This window comes from Bos indicus x Bos taurus, chromosome 25 (assembly GCF_003369695.1).
Source record: "Bos indicus x Bos taurus breed Angus x Brahman F1 hybrid chromosome 25, Bos_hybrid_MaternalHap_v2.0, whole genome shotgun sequence".
Lineage (NCBI taxonomy): Eukaryota > Metazoa > Chordata > Mammalia > Artiodactyla > Bovidae > Bos > Bos indicus x Bos taurus.
The window spans coordinates 3,262,855-3,285,223 of NC_040100.1; the positions used below are offsets into that span (position 1 = coordinate 3,262,855).

The 22,369-nt window shown below is 54.5% G+C and overlaps 1 protein-coding gene across 1 annotated transcript in view; it reads left to right on the top strand.

The window, feature by feature from the left end:
- Positions 1-4,824: 4,824 nt before the first annotated feature.
- Positions 4,825-22,369, top strand: part of FOXK1 (forkhead box K1) — a 58,428-nt gene continuing 40,883 nt past the window's right edge. The window contains exon 1 of the mRNA XM_027526456.1: positions 4,825-5,336. Within this exon, the coding sequence (XP_027382257.1) occupies positions 4,834-5,336 (503 nt within the window). The 5' untranslated portion in view covers positions 4,825-4,833. The remainder of the gene's footprint in view (positions 5,337-22,369) is intronic.

Consider the following 22,369-nt stretch of genomic DNA (forward strand, 5'->3'; position numbering starts at 1 on the left):
ATGGCCAGATGTGAGTGGTGGCTTCTAAATTGGACAGCATTGCCCTTAACAGACCCTTGTTTTGGGTCTATAATGATACCGTCTCTTTAGATGTGTGTGTGTGTGTGTGTGTATATATTTTAAAATATTTTTTTATTTGGCTGCATCAGGCCTTAGTTGAGAGTTACTCAGGATCTTACCTTGGAACGTGAGGACTCTGTAGTTGTGGTGAGCAGGTTTAGCTGCTCCATAGCATATGGGATCTTCGTTCCCTGGCTAGGGATTGAACCCATGCCCCCTGCATTGCAAGGCAAGATTTTTTTACCACTAGACTAGCTCAGCTGGTGAAGAATCTGCCTGCAATGCAGGAGGCCCCTGTTCCATTCTCGGGTCAGGAAGATCCCCAGAGAAGGGACAGGCTACCCACTCCAGTCTTGTGGCTCAGCTGGTAAAGAATCCACCTGCAGTGCGAGAGACCTGGGTTGGATCCCTGGGTTGGGAAGATCCCCCGGAGAAGGGAAAGGCCCCACTCCAGTATTCTGGCCTGGAGAAGTCCATGGACTGTATGGTCCATGGGGTTGCAAAGAGTCAGACACAACTGAGCGACTGTCACTCCCTAGAGCACCAGGGTGGTCCCTGGATACATATTTTTTCACTGTTTGTTTATTTGGCTATGCCGGCTCTTGGTTGCCGCACGCAAGACCTTCGCTGCGTCACTCAGAATCTTCCGCTGCGGCGTTCCAGCTCTCTAGTTGCAGCCCGCTGACTTAGTTGCTCTGTGGCTTGTGGCATCTTCATTCCCTGACCAAGGATCAAACTCGAGTCCCCCGCAGTGTAAAGCAGATTCTTAACCACTGGACCACCAGGGAAGTCCTGATATCTCCATTTTTTAATTAAGGTAGATGTACCTGTAGAGTAAGATTCACTCTCTATTTTCGTGCACCGTTGTGCTTTTGACAAGCACGTGGAGTCACATAATCGCCACCACAATCAGCACCACTCCCCTCGCCGAGATTCCCACATGTCGTTTTGTGGTCAGCCTCTCCCCAGACCTCCAGCCCCTGGAACCACTCATCTGTTTCTGTCTCCACAGTTTTGCTTTTGTTCCCAGAACGTCCTCCAGTGAAAGCATACGCTCTGCACTCGGGGTCCTCCGAGGTGTCCTGTTATGCAAACCCTGCTCCTTTCCTAGTACTGCATCCACTGTGTTCCATCATATGTTCATTACCCCTTCCCCAGGTGGGGTGCATTGGGGTTGTTGGGTTGTTGAAGTTTGGGGTGTCAGGAATAAAGCCACTGTAGACCATCATGAACAATTTTTGTGCCCACCCAAGTTTTCACTTCACTTGGATAAATACCTAGTCATGGGATTGCAGGCCATTTGGTAAATCAGTCGAACTAGATAAGAAAGTGCCAGACTTTTCCACAGTGGCAGTACTATCTTGAATTCTCCAAGCCCTGTGGAAGAATGCTAGAAGTTCTCATCCATTTTAATATTTAATAGGTGAACTTAAAACGGATGAGATTAAAACCAGTGTGGTTTTTTAACCAGTGTGGTTTTAATCTGCTCCCTAACAATGAATGGTGCTGAGCATCCTCTCCTGGGCTTGTCACACTTGTATCTTTAGTGAAAGATCTGTTCACATGTTTTTAGATTTACTTTTTATTGATTATCTTTGGCTGCACTGAGTCTTCAGTGTTGCGTGCAGGCTCTCTCTAGTTGCAGAAGCGGGGGCTACTCTCTAGGTGCAGTTCACGGGCTTCTCACTGCGGAGGCTTCTCCTGTGGCTCACAGGCTCACAGCATGTGGAATCTTCCCAGAGCAGGGACTGAACTCATGTTCCCCCTGGGTTGACAGGAGGATTCTTAACCATTGGACCAGCAGGGAAGTCCATGGTTTTCATTTTAATGGGTTGTTTCTGCGGACACTCAGTCGCCTCTTTTTAACTGGGCCTTCACCGTCACCCCCAAAACAGTGTATGTTTCTTGTCGATGGTTTAGTGTCTTGGTGTTAATTCTGTCCTGTTTTGTTCCTGTGACCAGGCTCAGGGCCTTGTGCCCATGGCTTGCACTGAGAGCCTGGGTGTCGCGGGCTCAGTGGCTGTCCAGGTTCTCCCTTGCAAGCCTTTTCTTTTTCCTTTTTCAAGTGAAGGCGTCATGAAGCAACTTTCGCAGGCCCCGTAGACCCAGAGGGAGTGTGAGAAGAGTTCACTTTCTCCAATTCTGGATTTTTAATGCCTTTTTATTGCCCCTGTTCTGGCCCCTCTCTATGTCAAAGCTGTCAGTGTATCTGAAGGCTCCCCATTTAAGGAGAAAAGAACTGCAAGGTTAAACGGGAGTCTGGGACTGCAAGGTCATCGTGAGTCAGCCCTGTACGCTCCTGCCATTATCACAGACAGGTTGCTGCTCTTCAGGAAAAGAACTGTCTATGACTGTCCGTCTGCGCGGAAGTCTTCACATTTAACGTTATTGGGCCTGAGGGGCCCTCGTGTATCACAGACTTGTCCTTAAAGAGTGGGAAGTCGCCCCAGATGAGCCAGAGGAAAGAACTTGGGAGGTTGTATATAGAACTTTTTATTAAAAAGAAAAGTGGTAAAATACATAAAATTTACCATCTTAACTATTTTTTAAAATATTTTATTTGGCTGTGCCAGGCCTTAATTGTGGTAAGAAGGGTCTTTGTGGCGGCCCGTGAGATCGAGTTCCCTGACCAGAGGTCAGACCCAGCGCCACTGCGCCCCCCCCAACCCCGAATTAGCCACTGGGCCACCAGGGAAGTCCCCTAACAATCTTAGGTGTAAAGTTCGGTAGAGTCCATTCACAGCGTTGTGCAGCCATCACCTCCAGAGCTTTTTCATCTTGAAGAACTGAAGCTCTGTCCCCACTGAACACTAACTCCCCATTCACTCCCTGTCCCCCGGCGACGTGCCCGCCCGTCCCCCGTCTGTCTCTGTGAACTTGACTCTGCCAGGGACCTCACCCGGCGGACTCGGGCAGCGCTTGTCTCTCTGTGACTGTGCGATTTCCCTTGGTGTCTTTGTCCCCAGGGTACATCCGTTGTCATGGGTGTCAGAACTTCCTTTTGTTTTTAAGGCTGAAAAATGTCCCATTGGACAGGTCGGCGGGCCTCTGGCTTCTCACGGCACTCCGAATAACGCTGCTGTGAACGTGAGAGCACAAATCCCGTCTCAGGACCCTGCTTTCAGTGCTTGTGGGCACAGATCTGAAGTGGACCTGCTGAGTCAGACGAGCGTGTGTTTTCTGCCCCACTGTCTCCCAGAGGGGCCGCGCTGTTTTCCATTCCCACCGCCAGCATGCCTGGAAGCGTCTCTGTCTGAGATAAACGCCACTCGACGCCCTCAGTGTCTCTCCACCTCCCAGATGCAGCCTCTCGCCTGGCCTCCTGGTTTCCTAACCGGCCTCCCAGTCACGCTGGCCCCTCTGCAACTCAGGCTTCGCACGACAGCCAGTGATCCTATTTCGAATTTGTGGTCCGCGTGTTGCCCTTCTGCTCACCACCCTTCAGTGGTTCCCACTGCTCTGGGATGAGACCCAAGTTACATGACTGCTGATCTGGGCTCTTCCCTTTCCCAGCTACCTGTCAGTCCCTAGAAAGCACCTTGCCCCCTTTCCTTAGCTCACGCTGTCCCTTGGCTGGAATGCCATCCCCAGCTCTCACCCCACCCCCCCAACAGCCTTGGATTTCAGCACATCGTGGCTCAGAGAAGGGTCCCAGATCCCACGACCTTGTCCTGGTTCCACGGACAAGTACCATCTCTTGTTGCAGCTTCTTGTAAAAGCGTCTTACTTGCCCTGAACCGCAAGCACTGATTCTGTTTGTTCTGTGTTTTCAATCACATGATGGTTGGGTTAAAACCTCCTGCAGCCCCAGACTAGACAGTGGCTAAGCAGACAAGCGTCCTATCCTGGGGAGGGGGGAGGGCAGGGGGCTGGGCCCATCTCCCTACATATGTCACCTTGCAACAAGGCCTCAGACTTGAGACTGCTGTAATTTTGTATTTGTTAGAATGTTACTTGATTTCTTCCTGCATCTCCCACTACACTGTAAGCTCTACTAGGAAGGGTCTGTTTTCTCCCCACCTCAATAATTATTAAATGATGACAGCGCGCAAACACTGGAGGGCCCTGACTGATTCAGGAACGGGCATGAAGCACTTCTGAAGGATGCCTGAAGTAGCCGGATCTGCCTTTTCACTGAAGACCCCCCTGCAGGCATCTGTCTCCCTGCCCCACCCCCGCCCCGCATTAGACTGTAACGGATGTAAGGACCTAGGCGCCTGGCCTGCGTCCTGGGTCACTCGTGTAGCTACTTGTTGAGTGAATGGATGACTCCGAATTGGAACACAGGGCATCAGGGGTCGCCAGCACCTTCAAGCAAACTCCAGTTACAACGCAAGACCCCTCAGTCTTGGTGCTTAAGTAGGATCGCACTTTGGGGTGTCGGGTGGAGCCTCTAGAGCCCAGGAGGCTGCTGACGTCAGTGGTCCCTTTCTGCAGCGAGTGACCCAGGATCGAAACTTTCCAGTGCGGCTTCTTCGGGGGGGGGGGGGGGGGCGGGTGAGGGCGGGGGTTCCCCTCCCGCGTCCCGGGGCCGGAGGAGGCGGCTTCCCACGGCCGGGCGCGGCGGCGGCGGCAGCGGCGGCCAGGGTCCACCCCCGGGCGGGCGCGGCGGGCTAGGCGCGGCGAGCGGACACGTCCCCCTGGCGGCCCCGCGCGCGCCGCGCCCGGCGGCTCCGCTCCGAGCGCTCCGGGCCGGGATCCCGCGGCCGCCGCGCCCGGAGCCCCGCCCCACGCGCCGCGCCGCCGCCGGAGGCCGCCCGGAGCTGCGCGAACATGGCCGAGGTCGGCGAGGACGGCGGGGCCCGCGCCCTGCTGGCGCTGCGCTCGGCGCCCTGCAGCCCGGTGCTGTGCGCCGCCGCCTTCCCGCCCGCCGCGCCCGCCGCCGCTCCGTCGCCGCCGCCGCCGCCCGCCCAGCCCCCGCCACCCCCACCGCCGCCGCCGGGCGCGATCGCCGGGGGCGCGGGGGGCGCGGCGGGCGAGGCCCTGGTGGCCGCGGCCGCCGCCTCGGTGCGCCGGAGCCCCGGGCCCGCGCTAGCGCGCCTGGAGGGCCGCGAGTTCGAGTTCCTCATGCGGCAGCCCAGCGTCACCATCGGCCGCAACTCGTCGCAGGGCTCGGTGGACCTGAGCATGGGCCTGTCCAGCTTCATCTCGCGGCGCCACCTGCAGCTCAGCTTCCAGGAGCCGCACTTCTACCTGCGCTGCCTCGGCAAGAACGGCGTCTTCGTGGACGGGGCCTTCCAGCGGCGCGGCGCGCCAGCCCTGCAGCTGCCCAAGCAGTGAGTGCCGCGGCCCCCGCCCCGAGGACGGCCCTCCGACCCCTGACGGTCGCCCTTGCCCCTGGGCTTGGGGTCGCCGCCCCCCGCGCCCCATCCCTGCCCGCGTTGGACAGGAGTCACCTCCTGACCCCAGCCTACCTTGGGCCGGGGGCAGCCCCCACCCCCCATGCCGGGCCGGGCCTCAGGGTCGCCCTTGCCCCTCTTCCCAGCAGAGCGTGGGGTCTCCCCGTCTCCTCCCGATCTGGACACGGGGTCACTCTTGACCCCTGCCCTGACGGCGCCCAGGGCGTCGAGGGTCGCCCTTGCCCTCCCCCACAACCTGGACACCAGGGACCCTCTATCCCCGCCCCTTGTCTGGACTGCGGTGGCTCTCAAATGGACTGGCTGGAAGGGTTGCGCCAGGCAGTCTGCGGGGTCCCCAGGGTGGAGGGGGGGGACCCGGGAAGGTCAGGCCCCTTCAGGGGACAAGAGGTGAGTGGGCTGGGGTGGGGACAGGAAGTGTCCTCTCCTCTGTGTATCTGAGGATGCGGGCCAGGGGTCCCCATGACTCGGGCATCCAGGGCACAGTCGGGGTTCCTGGGCAGGAGGGTACGTCCCAGCGAAGAGGCAGGGAGAGGGGGACCCGCCACGCTTGGGGGACAGGCGGCCGATGCCCCGTGGGACTTCAGCAACACCCTCGTGTTCCCTGGCCCTTCCGGTTCCCAGCCTGCCTACCGCCCTACCCCGGAGGTCCTTGCTTTCTCCCGTCTGCGGTCAGGTCGCTGTGCAGGTAGTCATGCCGCGCTGGGCACTTTCTTTTTCTCTGTAGCAGTTGCTTCCCACTCCTCACCAGTGTTCTGCTTCTGCAGTGGACCTGTGTTCCAGAGTTGTCTCTGACTAATTACTCTCGCTTTTATAAGCACTCTGGGTCCACAGGATTTTTTGGTGGGGTGAGTCCCAGGGCCCAAAGCCTGTTTCTGTAACCTTCTCTCCTTTCTAAGATCTCAGCGCGTTTGGTTGTTAAGTATTGTACTGAGTAATTTTTCAGCATCAGCAAGGACTTACTGGTGTTTAGGGCCTGGGGAGTGTGGGGGGTGGAAGGTGAAGGCGTAGACAAACTTTGTTTTCCAAACATGAAAGCTGTGTGTTTCTGTAAAGCCAGGACTTGATGAATAACAGAATTGTCTTATCCAGTGGTTGCTGTCTCTCTGTTGTGTCTTTTCCACAACCTACACACTCCCCATCCAGGCCATTAGATGCGTGCTGGGGCCAGCCCCTCGCCTGGTGAGAAAGTGACAGGCAAGCAGTGCCTTTCCCCTCCCTGCCCTGTAGCCCTCGGAGGCCCAGTCTGCTAGGGCTTCTTTGTATAAATTCAGGTTCTGGAAGGGCGTCCGCCCAGCAGTCTTGTTTTCAGAGCTCCCTGCCCAGCCGCTGAGTGGGTGCAGCCCTGGCGAGGCGAGGCTCACCGAATCGTGAATGCACCAGTATTTTCTCTAAGTCAAGGGGAAGAAATTTCAGCCGGAGGAGTCCTCGGTTCACACGCTGAATAGGCGAGTCCCCGGCCCATTGTTTGTGAAACGTGACTGGTGATCACACTGCCTCCCTGGCCCTTGGAGCCAGCAGCCCGCACGGCTACCCCTCTCCGTCCGGGACCCTGCCCACAGCGCTCGTCGGGCTGTGTTCAGATTCACGCGCCAGGGCGATGGAGAATCCACACAGCAGGACGGGCATGCTGGTGGAGAGACCCCTCGTGGACATCCGAGTCGGCCTTCCTGGGAGAGGGCAGTTGTTTCTCAGACCGTCCAGGCCTGTGGACAGACGTGTTGGAGCCTGCCTGGTTGGATGTTGTTTTTATTTGAGGAAGCTCAGCCTAGGTGGTCATGTCCATGGGACAGAGGGGCTGTTGAGAGCTGCTCTTTCGAGTTGGGGCAGGGGCTTCGGCTCAGCACGTGGAGAAGCGATCAGGCAGGGTTACTGAGCCCAGAGGAAGGAAGTTGGCTGTGCGCACTGGGTGTCACCTCGGGATGGGAAGTTTGCTGCTGACTGTCAAAGAATGGCAGCAGCGAAGTCCGTTTCCTCTCAGGCCTCAGTGGCCGGTGTCGCCACGAGCGCACGAAGCTGTGGTGTTTCTCCGTCGTACTTTGAGAGAGTGCTTACCCTAGTGGGCGCTGCATCGCCCGCTTATGGTGGGCGCTGCCCGAGACCTGGGGCTCTTTGTGCGGGTCGTCCTGCTGGGCGCTCCCGTGTGCCACCCTGCACACACACGCACCCCCTCCCGCACACACACGTGCCCCCACACACACACACAAGCACCCCTGCACACCACCACCCCCGCCCCGCACACACACGCACCCCTGCACACCACCACCCCTGCCCCACACACACACGCACCCCTGCGCACACACATGCACCCCCCCGCACACACACACACACCCGCCCCCCCACACACACGCACCCTTGCACACCACCACCCCCGCCCCGCACACACACGCACCCCTGCGCACACATGCCCCCCCTTGCACACACACGTGCCCCCGCACACACACACACACCCCCCTCCTGCACACACATGCACCCCCACGCACACACACGCACCCCCCCTCCCGCACACACACACACACCCCCACACACACACCCTTGCACACCACCACCCCCCGCCCCGCACACACATGCACCCCTGCAGACACATACCCCCCACACACACACACACGCACCCCGGCACACACATGCCCCCCCACACACACACGCAGCCGGGCATACACACGCGCCCCCCCCCACACACACACACATGCATCCCTGCACACCACCACCCCACCCCACCCCGCCCCGCACACACATGCCACCCCACACAGCTCCCCGGGCCGTCCCTTCTGTCCCTCCCCCGACTCAGGGACGCACGAGGTGGCGAGGAAACCCAGAATATACCCACCTTTGTGACTACGAGTAGGTTTTTCCAAAACTAAAATGAAACACTTTTGAAATTACTGGCAGGAAAAGAAAACTGCTTGTGACAGCCCTGGGGGCCGACCCTGCTGGGTGACCGTGAGAACTGGGGGGGCGATGCTGTCAGTCCCGCTGCGGCCCCTCCCCTGCAGATCTCCGGGGCCCCCCAGGTCCCCAGGCCTGGGCGCGGCGCCCGTCAGCTTCACGTGGAGACAGGCCCGCCAGCACTCGGTGTGTAAAAAGCGCGGTGTTTACAGGCTTGTTTGTCGATGAGGAATCAGTGACCGAGCCTGCAGCTCCCCCCGGTGCGGGGGGAAGAGCGTCCCGAGGCTCTGGGTTTCTGAGGCGGGTGGTCGCCGGGCCTCTCCTGGGCCCTGCGGGCGGGCGTGGTTCCTGTGTGTGGCTGGAGGTCGTCAGGCCAGCAGATCTGCAGTTTGCATCAGATGGAACCTGTGAACTAAAGGAGGGGGACCCCGCACGGCCTCGGGCTTGCTCTCTCGTCTCCCCTTTCCAACCGTCTTTCCCAAAAGCGTCATAAAATAAGCATGTGAACATGTGGACGTGAGTTTTTACAGTAAAAGCAAGACTTTGCTTGTGGTGGCTTCCGCAGGCGGTGACACTAATGGGATTCTTTTTACTTTTCTGCGCGTCCCAAGTTTTCTGTGATGAGCATAGGTCTTTTTTTCCTTCTTTTGAAGACTTTTCATTGCAGAAAGTTTCAAGCGTAGTGACAGTGGTTCCCGGTGCCGTCGCCCAGCTCCCACGGCTGCCACGCTATGGCCAAGCTTGTTTTATCTGCATCCCCCCGCCCCCCACGCGTCGCAACTGTCCGAGCACTCCGTCTGTAAATATTTCAACAAAAGATAAAGATTCCTTTTTCAAAAAACCTAACCACAGTGTCGTTATCACACGTAAAAAATTAATAACAATCTCTTACTATAATCAAATTTCCAATGAGTGTTTGGATTTCCCTTCCCTTCTCTTTCTTTTCTCACAGTGAGTTCCTTCGAATCAGGAACCAAATCAGGTCCAGACGCTGTGATTGGCTGGCGTGTCTCTCACATCTCTTTCAAACTGCAGGCTCGTCTCATCCCCCCTCCCCTCTCTCCCTTTTTTTGTCCCTGATGAAGAAACAGGGTCATTGGTCCCGTACACTTTCCCACGGTCTCTCTTCCCAGATTGCATTCCCGTGGTGTCTACTGCGTCCTCTCCCTTGGCGTTCTGTAAATCAGTTTTCGGACCTGGAGCTTTGGTCAGACTCGGGTCCAATGCCTTTTTTTTTTTTGGCCAAGCCTGCCCCGCGGGCAGAGGCCGGGCAGGCACGTGCCTGTCCCCGTGGCGGGCTTCTGATGGGCGCTGCCCGCGCCCCTCGGCCTGTTGTCCCCAGTCCTCCCATCGTTGATGGTGGCCGCCGGCACGTGTCCCGGGCCGTGCTGACGCAGTCTGCCCTCCGAAAGGCGTGTCGTGAACGGAGATGTTACGGATCATGGCCTCTGCAGGCATCCCGTGATAAAAATTAATTGTAACCACCAAAGCATTTAACTACATAAATAATTGTTCAGGCGCTATGAAAACATACAGGCTTCCCTGCTGGCGCCTGTGGTAAGGAGCCTACCTGCCAACGCAGGAGACACAAGAGACGCAGGTTCGGTCCCAGGGTTGGAAAGGTCCCCTGGAGAAGGAAACGGCAACCCGCTCCAGTACCCTCGCCTGGAAAATCCCATGAAGAGAGGGGCCTGGCAGGCTGCCGTCCATGGGGTCACAAAGAGTCGGACACAACTGAGCTTGCGCACTGTGGACCCATACAGGACATGCTTGTTGCTGTTCCAGCTGGTCACTGGAAGAATATTGAATTTGTTACTAACCATCTTAGGGTAGTCACCAGGTTGAAATATATTGAAATTAATGGGAAAATGCCCAAGACTTGGTGAGGACTGCAGGTGTGGGTGGAAGGCCTCAGGGCCCAGCATCCCCAGGGAGAGCAGCTGGCTCCTGTCCTCCCTACCCTCCTCCCTGTCCCCCACCCCCACCCTCAGCCCGCCGAGTGCCGCGGGGGCCCCCCAGACGCGGTCTCTCCATCCTGGGCGGCAGGTCGGGAGCAGGCCTGCATGCAGAGCTGGGGGCGCCTTTGGGGCAGGGAGGGCGTCAGGTCCCAGGGGTGAAGAGGTGAGACTTCGTGGTGCTGGCTGTGTTTCCGTGTGGAGAGGAGAGCGGTGGGCAGGGAGCAGGGCCACGTGCGGCCGTGTGTGGAGCCAGGGGCCCATAGAGCCCCGTGGACACGGTCATCAGGCCTGACCCCTGAGGACTGGGTGCGGGGGGCCGGGGGGCCGGAGAGAAAGAGATGCAGCCGAAAGGCCTCCTAAAGGAGGCGTGCTCTCATCTGGTGATGGAGCCGGCCAGGCGGCGTGTGTCTAGAAGCTCCGGGCACGGTGCCCACGTGGAATGAAACTCAGGGGAGGTTGGAGGGGCGTGCCGTGGAAGAAACGGAGCTTTGGAGTCCAGCTAGTCGGATCTGGATGGTGTAGTTGAAATACGAAATGTGGCATTTTCTCTAAGTAGGAGCTTTGTTGTGTGTTTCTTACTGTGTGCTCAGTCACATCAGTCATGTCCGACTCTTTGTGACCCCATGGACCGTGCCCTCCCGGCTCCTCTGTCCATCGGATTCTCCAGGCAGGAATACTGGAGCAGGTTGCCGTGCCTTCCTCCAGGGCGTCTTCCCGACCCAGGGATCAAGCCCACATCTCCTGCATCTTCTGCTTTGCAGGTGGACTCCGTACCTGTTGAGCCGTCGGTTGGCAATTATTGTGTTATCACATATGCCAGTTCAAAGAATGTGTCTTGTTAAAAACTTACTTTAAAAACATTTGTAGGCGTGTATTAATAGCAAAGTGAGAGTTCGTGCATTGAGTCTATGTTCCAGTATTGAATTCACATTGGCTGTTTTGGACTCTTCTCCTGTGTAAAAAAGTTTCTATAGTTCTTAAAAAAATCAATCTGTGGTAAGGATGGTTTTTATTATGCAGTATGTGTTGAATTTATAATAAACTTATGAAAGTCTTCATCGTTGATGAAGGAATGGAATTGGTAGGTGCTAAAAGAGCATTGAGAAGAGTTTTAGTGGCGTTCATAGTACTTTTGAAAAAGACACGGCTCTGTTCACAATTACGTGCTGGCGTGAAAGGAAAGCATTTGATGTGTAGATACGGTAATTTACCCTGTGCTGTTTCTGCATCTTGCGAATGTCAGGGGATAAACTTGCTAAGTTAATGACAACTCGAATTACAGCAGTGCCTCATTTCCATAATTACCCTGCATTTAAAGCATTTCATATTAAAATGAGAGGGTTATATAAAATGCATTTACTTTGATTTCCTGGAAAATAGGCCCTCGCATTTGTGACTTGTTATGAGATTTTCTAGTTCATTCTCGTGGCTTCTGTGGCTTCTCACGAGTTTCTAGTTTTCTGGTAAAAAATGTTGCTGGTAGATCTAAAAAGAAAGAGAAATGTAGCCTGCCTGTGTGCACGCGTTTCACGGCCCCGGAGAGGGAGGCTCTGCACCATGGCCCGGTGCACCTGGCCTCGCGCTGGCTCAGTGGCCGCCGGCCCGCGGCTGCACCCTGGGGCCTGGCGGGCTCTGCCTGGGTGCGGGGCGAGCCCGTGGGAGGCTCGCTTTGCTTAGCCCTGAGGGCTCCGCGTCCGTTCCTGAGGCTCCTCTCCCCTAAGAGCCAGCTCAGGTGTGGGTATTTGTTGGCGGTGACTCCGTTAGAAAGGAGTTAGGAAGGAACTCTCGTCCTTAGTCACTGGGGACGTGTTTAACTGTTTGTTTACCGGGGAGCCCAGAGAGCTCTTGTTTATATGGGGTGTGTCTGTTACAGTTGCCACATTGGAAATTGCCCTGAGAAAAGAAGGTTTATGTATTTATTAATCTATTTAAAAATAGCAATAAGAGGCCTATTTCAAAAATAACTTTCTATGAGAAAATAGCTCCGTCTCCCCAAACAAAAGAAACTGGGATGGGTGTTCATTTCTTGGTAAGCGTCCTTTAAGTCTGCCCTGATTGATGCAAGACCTGACTCTCCCCGGCCGGCCTCTGCTTACCGTGTTGTGATACGTTGCTTCAGCTAAGTTTCCTGGGAAAGGGAGGAGAGTTTTCTAGTCTTTGGGCAAGTTGTGGGAGTTCTCCCATGCCTCTCCAGGCTGGACAGCAGTGGTTTCTTGAAAGTTGACTGCAGGATGCCATCTGCAACCTCATCCCTGGACTTTAAAACCGAACATTAAAACCCGTTGCCCTCTCTTGTGTTTTGAAAAAATCTTTACCCATGGGTGATTTTGTAGCCTCATGCTTTGGTCATTGAGGAAAATACCAATTGAATTATGCAGATGTAATGTCAACATATCTTATTATACAAATGTTTTATTTTTGTTCTATCGTTAGTTACTTTTGATCCACTCGAACCCAATAACTCACGTCTTTGAAAATAGAAATCTTTGAAAGGATCAGTCTTCCTGATGTAGTTTAATTTTGCTCTAAAAGTTGAGTGAGAGCACATTTTGTAGAAGTAAGTCAGTGTTGTTGCCAGCCTTTCTGAGCATCCTGCGGCATGATTGGCTTAAATTCTAGTGTTTTCGTACGTGCAGTCAGTTCTGGATTAGCTCAGGTGGAGCTGTCCAGCCCACCAGTGACTTCTGCTCCTTCCCTGCCCCTGGAGGGGTGCCGTGGGGTCCCTGGGGGCTCCCCTCCCTTTCCCTCCAGCTGCGGCCGTGGACCCACCAGGAAATGGGAGAGCGAGGCCAGCGGTCATGGAGTGACTCAGCCCTCTAGGACGTCAGGGACAACATGGGATTTTATGGCATTATTCCTTGTTTGGGATTTTTCGTGAACCCTTTCTAAGCACAATTATAAAACAAGACTGGGCCCCTTTTGGTGAACATAAACCTTCCTTCCCTCCTCCTGCTCCCATCTCCTCCAAGTGGATGTCTTTCTGTCTGTCTGTCTGTGTCTTCCCTCCCCCAGTAGCTCGGCGTCACACACAGCATCAGGCCCATCTTCTGTCCCATTCTGGAAAGACTGCCTGTCGTGGTTTGTGTCAGAAAAGCCCGAGGGTCTTGCTGTGTTTCTGGATGAACGGCTGTGAGGTCAGATGCGCTGGGACCGGCCCCCCCACACACACACCCCCATCGTCGCCTTTCTCTGAGTCACAGATGCTCTAGGTGAAGGGCCAGTCTAGGTGCTGACCTGATGAGGCGAGCGTGCCATCAGCTGGGGACGCGCAGTGCTGGGCTGGGGGTGGCTGCAGGGAGCCGGGCGTGGGTCCTGGAGAGCCTGCCCGGAAACCCCGCGCCCGCCCCCGTGTCTGGTTTGGATGCGTTTACAGAGGAGGTTGAGGAGCCTCCGTGTGTTACCAGGAAGCCTCGCTGGAGCGTTCGTCAGTGAAAGGTAGCCTGTAAACTCAGTGCTGCTCCCGATCCCATGTGGAAAGGCTGTCAGGATGAAGCCCGATGCTTCTCATGACGGAGTGGCTGGCAGCAGACCGGCTGGCGCCCAGGGCCCATGTGAAGAGGACGACGGCCCGGTGGAAGTTTGTGCCCACCCCCCCCCACCCCGCCCCCGCCACGGGGACATAAGTGTCTGGTCTGCTCGGCAGTTACGTGCCCCACGCTGGGAACAGTGACTCATTGTGGCCGGAGGAAAACACCTTCGCTCAGAGTGCCCGGCTGGGCTGGACCCCACGTGTACCAGCGCCTGCTGCCTGCAGCGCCCGGCCCTCAGGGTGGCTCAGCCGACCGTCGGGCTTTCTCAGCAGTTCAGTCTTTCCCTGGCGTGGTGCTGGGAGCAGGTTCCAGGCCCCTCCCCGGGTGGCCGGGCGGGGATCTTCCCAGTGTTTGGAACACCCTGCAGCAAAAGAAGTGCCCAGCAGGACTGCCCGGGCCCCGCATGGCTGTTGACACTTGAAATGTGGCTCGTGTAACCAGAGAGCTGATTTTTTTTTGGCTGTGTGGTGTGCGTGTGGGATCTTAGTTTCCCAACCAGGAGTGGAACCCAGGGCCCCTGTAGTGGACTCAGGGGGCCCAGCCACTGAACTTCCAGGAGAGCCCCTGAGTTCTAATTTTTATTTTGCTTTTCAGTTTTTGTTGTCAATCAGTCAATAAGTTGTGTCCAAGTCCCTCTGACCCCATGGACTGCAGTACACCAGGCTTCCTGTCCTTCACTATCTCCCAGAGCTTGCTCAAAACTCATGTCCATTGAGTTGGTGATTCTATCCAAGCATCTCATTCTCTGTCATCCTCTTCTCCCACCTTTAATCTTTCTCAGCATCAGGGCTTTTCCCAATGAGTCGGCTTTTCACATCAGGTGGCCAAAGTATTGGGAGTTTCAGCTTCAGCATTAGTCCTTCCAATGAGTATTCAGGACTGATCTCCTTTAGGATGGACCGGTTGGATCTCCTTGCAGTCCAAGGGACTCTCAAGAGTCTTCGCCAGCACCACAGCTCAAAAGCATCAGTTCTCTGGCACTCAGCCTTCTTTGTGGTCCAGCTCTCACATCCGTCCTGCCCGTGTGTGGGGCTGTCCCCGGGCAACCTTGGGGAGGTGGTGGGTCTGTGGATGCCCAGGCCCCAGGGCATGGCTGCCACCACAGTTTACTCCACTGGCCTCCGAAGCATGCGTCTTGCTTCTGCCGTGTACCTCGAAGTGTGGGGTTGGGAAAGCCTGATCCAGGCCATGGGGTCAGGTCGCGTGTGGGGCAAGTGGTCCTTCCGCAGAGGAGGGCCCCGTTCAGTGTCTGCCACCCTGAACCGCAGCTAAGTCCAGATGGACGGCTTCTGTGTTTCCCTTCGTTGCCTCAGTACTTGAAGTCAGAGGAAGAAAGTCAGGGGATCTGAGACACAACTCCTGTGGGTGTTGAAGACGAAGGCAAATTTGCAGCTTTGCAGGAAGTTAACAGTGAAAACCCTCTCCCTGGCCCTTTGTAGCCCTGGGTGCGTTGATTATGGACAGATCCCCTGCGAGTCCAGCTCCCTAAGGCTCGTGTTTGGGTTTCTGTCCTTGCAGACTTTTCCCTCCTTGCTGAGCAGGTGAGTACCTGTCCAGAGTTGGAGTGGACACCTGCTTGGACCGGGTTGCTCTGGTCTGTGTGCCTGTGAGGGGCCCGTGTGTTGACCTGGCAGGACTTCCTGGGCCAGTCACTTGCTGAGTGGACACTGGCCCTCGTCCCTCTGGTCCTGTGTCCCTCTCAGGGATCTGGAGGTTCCTTGAGGGTGGCACTCACACGCATGGCCCCTGGGACACTCCGCATCTGTGGAGCGGATCTGTGTGCCTGATCTTGTGTGGCCTGCAGGTGGCTGGACAGGGTCCGTTCCAACATCTTACTCACAGGAAGTCCAAAACAGTTGTTTCTGACCAGTGGTTAGAAAACTCTTTGAGTGGCCAGGCCAGGACCCAGGCGGGTGCCATCCAGTGTCGTGTCCGCTCATCCTGACCCCCTCATCAGCTCAGTCTGCACCCGGCCTGCGGGGAGTCGTGCGGGGCCCTTGGATGGGCTTGGGCCCGGGCCCCTTCCCCAGGCTCCTGTTGGTCAGGTTTTCCTGGCGTTCGGCCACGCCGTGTCTCGGCATGTAGCACCTGCCGGGGCTACAGAATCCAGACTGCATGGTCGCCAGCATCACAGCCAGAATCTGCAAGTCCTCTTCACTAGGAGCCCCATGCCCCTTGTCACATTTAATCCCGGGCATTTATAGACTTCTCTCGGGGCTGGGTAACGTGATGGGGACTTTTCTCCCTGATCATTTTCTAAAGGTCAGAGCTCACAGGTAGGAAAAGGGGGCCCTTTCCCTTCACTCTGGAGTGTGTATTTCCCCAGAGTAAGAGTGTGTCCATCGCCAGGTCTGGCCCTGAGTCCGGGCAGTGTGACAGAACCTGTTTTCCGGCGGCCCTCTTCTTGGTTCCGTCACCAGCTGGGCTGGGTCCAGGCTGGAGGCTGCGCCCAGGGCCCCGTCTCCAGTGACCTTGACGCTCTTAAGAGAAAACAGGAGTCACTGAGTTGGAGGGACTCGATTTTCAGCTGGTCTGTCCAATCTGACGACGTCCTGATTGGGTTCTGGGGAAGCGTCTCTGGCTGGAACGCTGGCCCGGGCCGCGTGCCCTTTCTGAGTGTTGCACACACGTGGGCCTTCTCGACTGGATCGTGTGGCCACTAGGAGGATTTTGTGCTGTGGGGCTCCTCCACCAAATAGTTACTGGTGTTCTTGTGATTAGTAATCTCTGAGATTCGGTACTGGAATAAAACAGTAATTTCTAATCCAGCCACATTTACCCCTTCTATAGCAGTGTTTTAATTCACTCTCAGTGATGGGAGTTGGCTTGGCTGGGCCCCCCGGCAGGGGCAGCGACTGGCTCACCCCGGGCAGGACCCCGAGAGGTGGGCAGGCGGGGCTCTAATCTCACACCAGCCTCCTGTGTGCCTGACCATCACCACGGCGTTCGTGCACCACAAACGGGGGTGCAGGGCACTTTGCAAAGGAAAAGCTGTGCCTTGGAGGGGGAAGCCCGGGACTGATGAAATAACTCGCACGTTATGGAAGGCGTTTTAAGAAATACAGGAAAGTGCAGAGGACAGTGTAACGTGTCCTCCGTCATGTCCGGTCATTTTCTGTTTTTTTTTCTAAAGAAACGACAGGTCGCAGGTGACTTTGGGGTCCCCTGAGTTCCCGAGACCCTTAGGAGTTTGATTCTAGTCCTTCGTCATACCTTCCCGACCCAGAGCCGTCTCCGAGTGATGCTTGTGCAGTTGTGTGTGTGTCTGTGGTGGCGGGGGGCCGATTTACATGAGTGGGGTCTCACCGTCAGTGTGCTTCCACGGCTGCAGGAGGAGTGCTTCATGGGCGAGACGGTCAGATGCACGGCCGACCGTGTCTTCACAGCCCCGAGGCCTGACCGCTGCCCTTCCCGGCCCCGCAGCCTCCGGTCCCGCCTTCCTTCCCCTGTCCCGCCTGCTCCAGCGCTCACACCCCTGCACCCGTGCACTCCCAGGCCTCACCCCAGCATCCCTGCCCACCCCTCATCCCATCCGGGGCCCCGGGCTCACCCTCAGCCGCCATCCCTGAGCTCACGGCTGGATCCGGGGGGCCCCAGAGGGCCTCCGCTGGTCCCCTGCCTGGTGCGCCCGCGGTTGCCCAGTGGCGCTGCCGCGGGGCCGGGTGGGCCAGCAATGTGTGCTCTGCGTCCCCCGGGTCTTCCTGGAGCTTACACCCGTGCGTTTCCCGTATGACACGTATGTGTTGCTGCCCCACTAACCTGGAAGGTCTTGGGGGTGAGGTCCGTGCATGGAAGTGTTCATGCGGCAGTTGGTCAGGGTTACCTGGGCCTTTGCCCCGCAGCGCACCCCAGAGGTGTGCGGCCCTTCCCGAGGAAGGGCCTCGGGACTCGGAACCACGCTTGGAATAGTCCTGGCCAGACAGGTGGCCGCCCTGCCCGCCCAGCAGCAGGCTGAGCCGGCGGGCCCTGTCCCCGCCGTCCACCTCCCCTGCGGGCGTCTTCCGAGCTGCCCGGTGTCCCCGGACACTGTCCACAAGTACAGGGGTCCTGTAAGACACTCGGCCCATATTTGGGGGCAGTTGGTTCTTCAAGTCTCTAGGAGCCTGGTGGACCTCAGTCCCCATATGGGGACACAACTGAGCAACCAAAGGGCAACAGCAGGTTTCTCCCTCTCGACGGGCCTGTGACCTGTAGGGACTGAGCCGGAGCCCTGGGGACTCAGCACCCACAGGTGTGTCTCCGTTTTCTGGGCAGATCCACCAGTCTCTCTGTTACAGCTCCTTGTGAAGTGAAGTGAAAGTCGCTCAGTCGTGTCCAACTCTTTGCAACCCCATGGACTATACAATCCGTGGAATTCTCCATGCCAGAATCCTGGAGTGGGCAGCCTTTCCCTTCTCCAGGGGATCCCAGGTGATCTCCAGGGGATCAACCCAGGGATCGAACCCAGGTCTCCTGCATTGCAGGCAGATTCTTTATCAGCTGAGCCACCGGGAAGCCCCGCAGCTCCTTCTGGTCATCAGTGTCTCAGCCTTCACTTTTTATCATTTTCAGAAGTGTAATTTCATTTTTTTTCCCCCTGCCATTTAAGCAGCCAAGGAAATCTGATGTGTTTTTAACATGATAACTATTTTTTTTAATGCTGAAAAATTGATAAAGCCGGTCACTTTTTTAAAGGCACCGGTGAGGGTCTCTATCTTTGGAGAACTTGTCTGTCCAGAGGCTTTTTTCCAGAGGGCTCCATGACTCCATGAATAACGAACGCAGTAGTTAATCCTCGCCAGAGCAGAGGAGTTGAAAGTCTTGAATTCTCAAGCTTATTGGCGAGTTTGCTTTCTCAGCCTGCATTATCTGATTTTCTTAAAAGTCAAAATTCTTCAGAGTCATTTCTTTTCTGGAAAAGTCTGTTTTTAAAAGAAAGCCAAAAAAACACACATTAGCTTGACATCACACATCTATGCAGCCTTTACTATTTCAAACCTTTTGGTGTTACATATGCAACCTGCGCCCATACAAACTTTGGAAAATGCAGAAATGTGGGGAGAAGAGCCCCGGACAGCGGCCCCCACGGAGGTGACCGCTGCTGCCTTCGGAGTGTTCCTTGCGCCTAGTTTCCTTTTTAAAAAACAAAACAAAACACTAGAGCAGGGGCTCTGCTGAAACTGCATATTTGCAATTTCACTGCTGCTGGGGAATTGGAATCCGTCTAGCCAGGGGCTCTAAAGCACCTTTTTTATGTTAATATCTGTGTGGCTGAGTAGATTAGGGCCCTGAGCCCAGAGTTGGTCTTTAAACGGAAGGGAGGGTCCCCGAAGAGTCTGGCCTCGGGACCTAATACCCTGGGGTTGGGCAGAGTCGGGGGCGGGTTGGGGTGGGACTCCCCTCCCCCATCCCCGTGGGCCCCAGTTCCTAGCGGCCAGATCAGATAAGGCTCTTGGTAACCAAAACGCTATTGCTAAGGCCTCCCCAGACAGCCATTTTGCTTTTTTGCATTTCTTTTCCATGGGGATGGTCTTGATCCCTGTCTCCTGTACAAAGTCACGAACCTCAGTCCATAGTTCATCAGGCACTCTTATCTATCAGACCTAGTCCCTTAAATCTATTTCTCACTTCCACTGTATAATCGTAAGGGATTTGATTTAGGTCATACCTGAATGGTCTAGTGGTTTTCACTACTTTCTTCAATTTCAGTCTGAATTTGACAATAAGGAGTTCATGATCTGAGCCACAGTCAGCTCCTGGTCTTGTTTTTGTTGACTGTATAGAGCTTCTTCATCTTTGGCTGCAAAGAATATAATCCATCTGATTTCGGTGTTGACCATCTGGTGATGTCCATGTGTAGAGTCTTCTCTTGTGTTGTTGGAAGAGGGTGTTTGCTATGACCAGTGCATTTTCTTGGCAAAACTCTATTAGTCTTTGCCCTGCTTCATTTGCCTGTTACTCCAGGTGTTTCTTGACTTCCTACTTTTGCATTCCAGTCCCCTATAATGAAAAGGACATCTTTTTTGGGTGTTAGTTCTAAAAGGTCTTGTAGGTCTTCATAGAACCATTCAACTTCAGCTTCTTCAGCGTTACTGGTTGGGGCATAGACTTGGATGACTGTGATATTGAATGTTTTGCCTTGGAAACGAACAGAGATCATTCTGTCGTTCTTGAGATTGCATCCAAGTACTGCATTTCAAACTCTTTTGTTGACCATGATGGCTACTCCATTTCTTCTAAGGGATTCCTGCCCGCAGTAGTAGATATAATGGTCATCTGAGTTAAATTCACCCATTCCAGTCCATTTTAGTTCGCTGATTCCTAGAATGTCAACATTCACTCTTGCCATCTCTTGTTTGACCACTTTCAATTTGCCTTGATTCACGGACCTGACATTCCAGGTTCCAGAGTTCCAAAGAATAGCAAGAAGAGATAAGAAAGCCTTCTTCAGCGATCAATGCAAAGAAATAGAGGAAAACAACAGAATGGGAAAGACTAGAGATCTCTTCAAGAAAATTAAGAGATACCAAGGGAACATTTCATGCAAAGATGGGCTCGATAAAGGACAGAAATGGTATAGACCTAACAGAAGCAGAAGATATTAAGAAGAGATGGCAAGAATACACAGAAGAACTATACAAAAAAGATCTTCATGACCCAGATAATCACGATGGTGTGATCACTCACCTAGAGCCAGATATCCTGGAATGTGAAGTCAAGTGGGCCTTAGAAAGCATCACTACGAACAAAGCTAGTGGAGGTGATGGAATTCCAGTTGAGCTATTTCAAATCCTGAAAGATGATGCTGTGAAAGTGTTGCACTCAATATGCCAGCAAATTTCGAAAACTCAGCAGTGGCCACAGGACTGGAAAAGGCCAGTTTTCATTCCAATCCCAAAGAAAGGCAATGCCAAAGAATGCTCAGACTACTGCACAATTGCACTCATCTCACACGCTAGTAAAGTAATGCTCAAAATTCTCCAAGCCAGGCTTCAGCAATACGTGAACCATGAACTTCCAGATGTTCAAGCTGGTTTTCGAAAAGGCAGAGGAACCAGAGACCAAATTGCCCACATCCGCTGGATCATGGAAAAAGCAAGAGAGTTCCAGAAAAACATCTATTTCTGCTTTATTGACTATGCCAAAGCCTTTGACTGTGTGGATCACAATAAACTGTGGAAAATTCTGAAAGAGATGGAAATACCAGACCACCTGATCTGCCTCTTGAGAAATTTGTATGCAGGTCAGGAAGCAACAGTTAGAACTGGACATGGAACAACAGACTGGTTCCAAATAGGAAAAGGAGTACATCAAGGCTGTATATTGTCACCCTGCTTATTTAACTTATGTGCAGAGTACATCATAAGAAATGCTGGGCTGGAAGAAGCACAAGCTGGAATCCAGATTGCTGGGAGAAATATCAATAACCTTAGATATGCAGATGACACCACCCTTATGGCAGAAAGTGAAGAGGAACTAAAAAGCCTCTTGATGAAGGTGAAAGAGGAGAGTGAAAAAGTTGGCTTAAAACTCAGCATTCAAAAAATGAAGATCATGGCATCCGGTCCCATCACTTCATGGGAAACAGATGGGGAAACAGTGGAAACAGTGTCAGACTTTATTTTTGGGGGCTCCCAAATCACTGCAGATGGTGACTGCAGCCATGAAATTAAAAGACGCTTACTCCTTGGAAGGAAAGTTATAACCAACCCAGACAGCATATTGAAAAGCAGAGACATTACTTTGCCAACAAAGGCCCGTCTAGTCAAGGCTATGTTTTTTCCAGTGGTCATATATGGATGTGAGAGTTGGACTGTGAAGAAAGCTGAGCACCGAAGAATTGGTGCTTTTGAACTGTGGTGTTGGAGAAGACTCTTGAGAGGCCCTTGGACTGCAAGGAGATCCAACCAGTCCATTCTGAAGGAGATCAGCCCTGGGATTTCTTTGGAAGGAATGATGCTAAAGCTGAAACTCCAGTACTTTGGCCACCTCATGCGAAGAGTTGACTCATTGGAAAAGACTCTGATGCCCGGAGGGATTGGGGGCAGGAGAAGAAGGGGACGACAGAGGATGAGCTGGCTGGATGGCATCACTGACTCGATGGACGTGAGTCTGAGTGAACTCCGGGAGCTGGTGATGGACAGGGAGGCCTGGCGTGCTGCGAGTCATGGGGTCGCAAAGAGTCGGACACGACTGAGCGACTGAACTGAACTGAAGCAAACTGCAGCGTCATTCCTCATCTTCCTGGGTGGTTTTCAGCGTGGCGAAGTGTGAGTGAAGAGGCCGAGATGCTCCTGGTGGCGGACTCATCGCGGGTGGAAGTGTTGGAAGCCTTGGGGGGAGGGGCCGTTGCCCCAGCTGTAAATGCTGTAAGTCCTGTCTGACCAAGAGGTCAAGGTTCATTCTTGCTTCCCCTGCCGGGGCAATTGCCCCCTACAGACAGGACCTGCTGTCGTGAACACTTTTTGCAGGGTCTATCTACAGATAATTTTAATGAAACTGAATAAATAACACAAGAGGTCATGAAAAACACAAGCTGGTTTATGCCTTAACTGAACTCCATTGCATTTTCTCTGTAAAAGTGAAAAATAAAACCTGA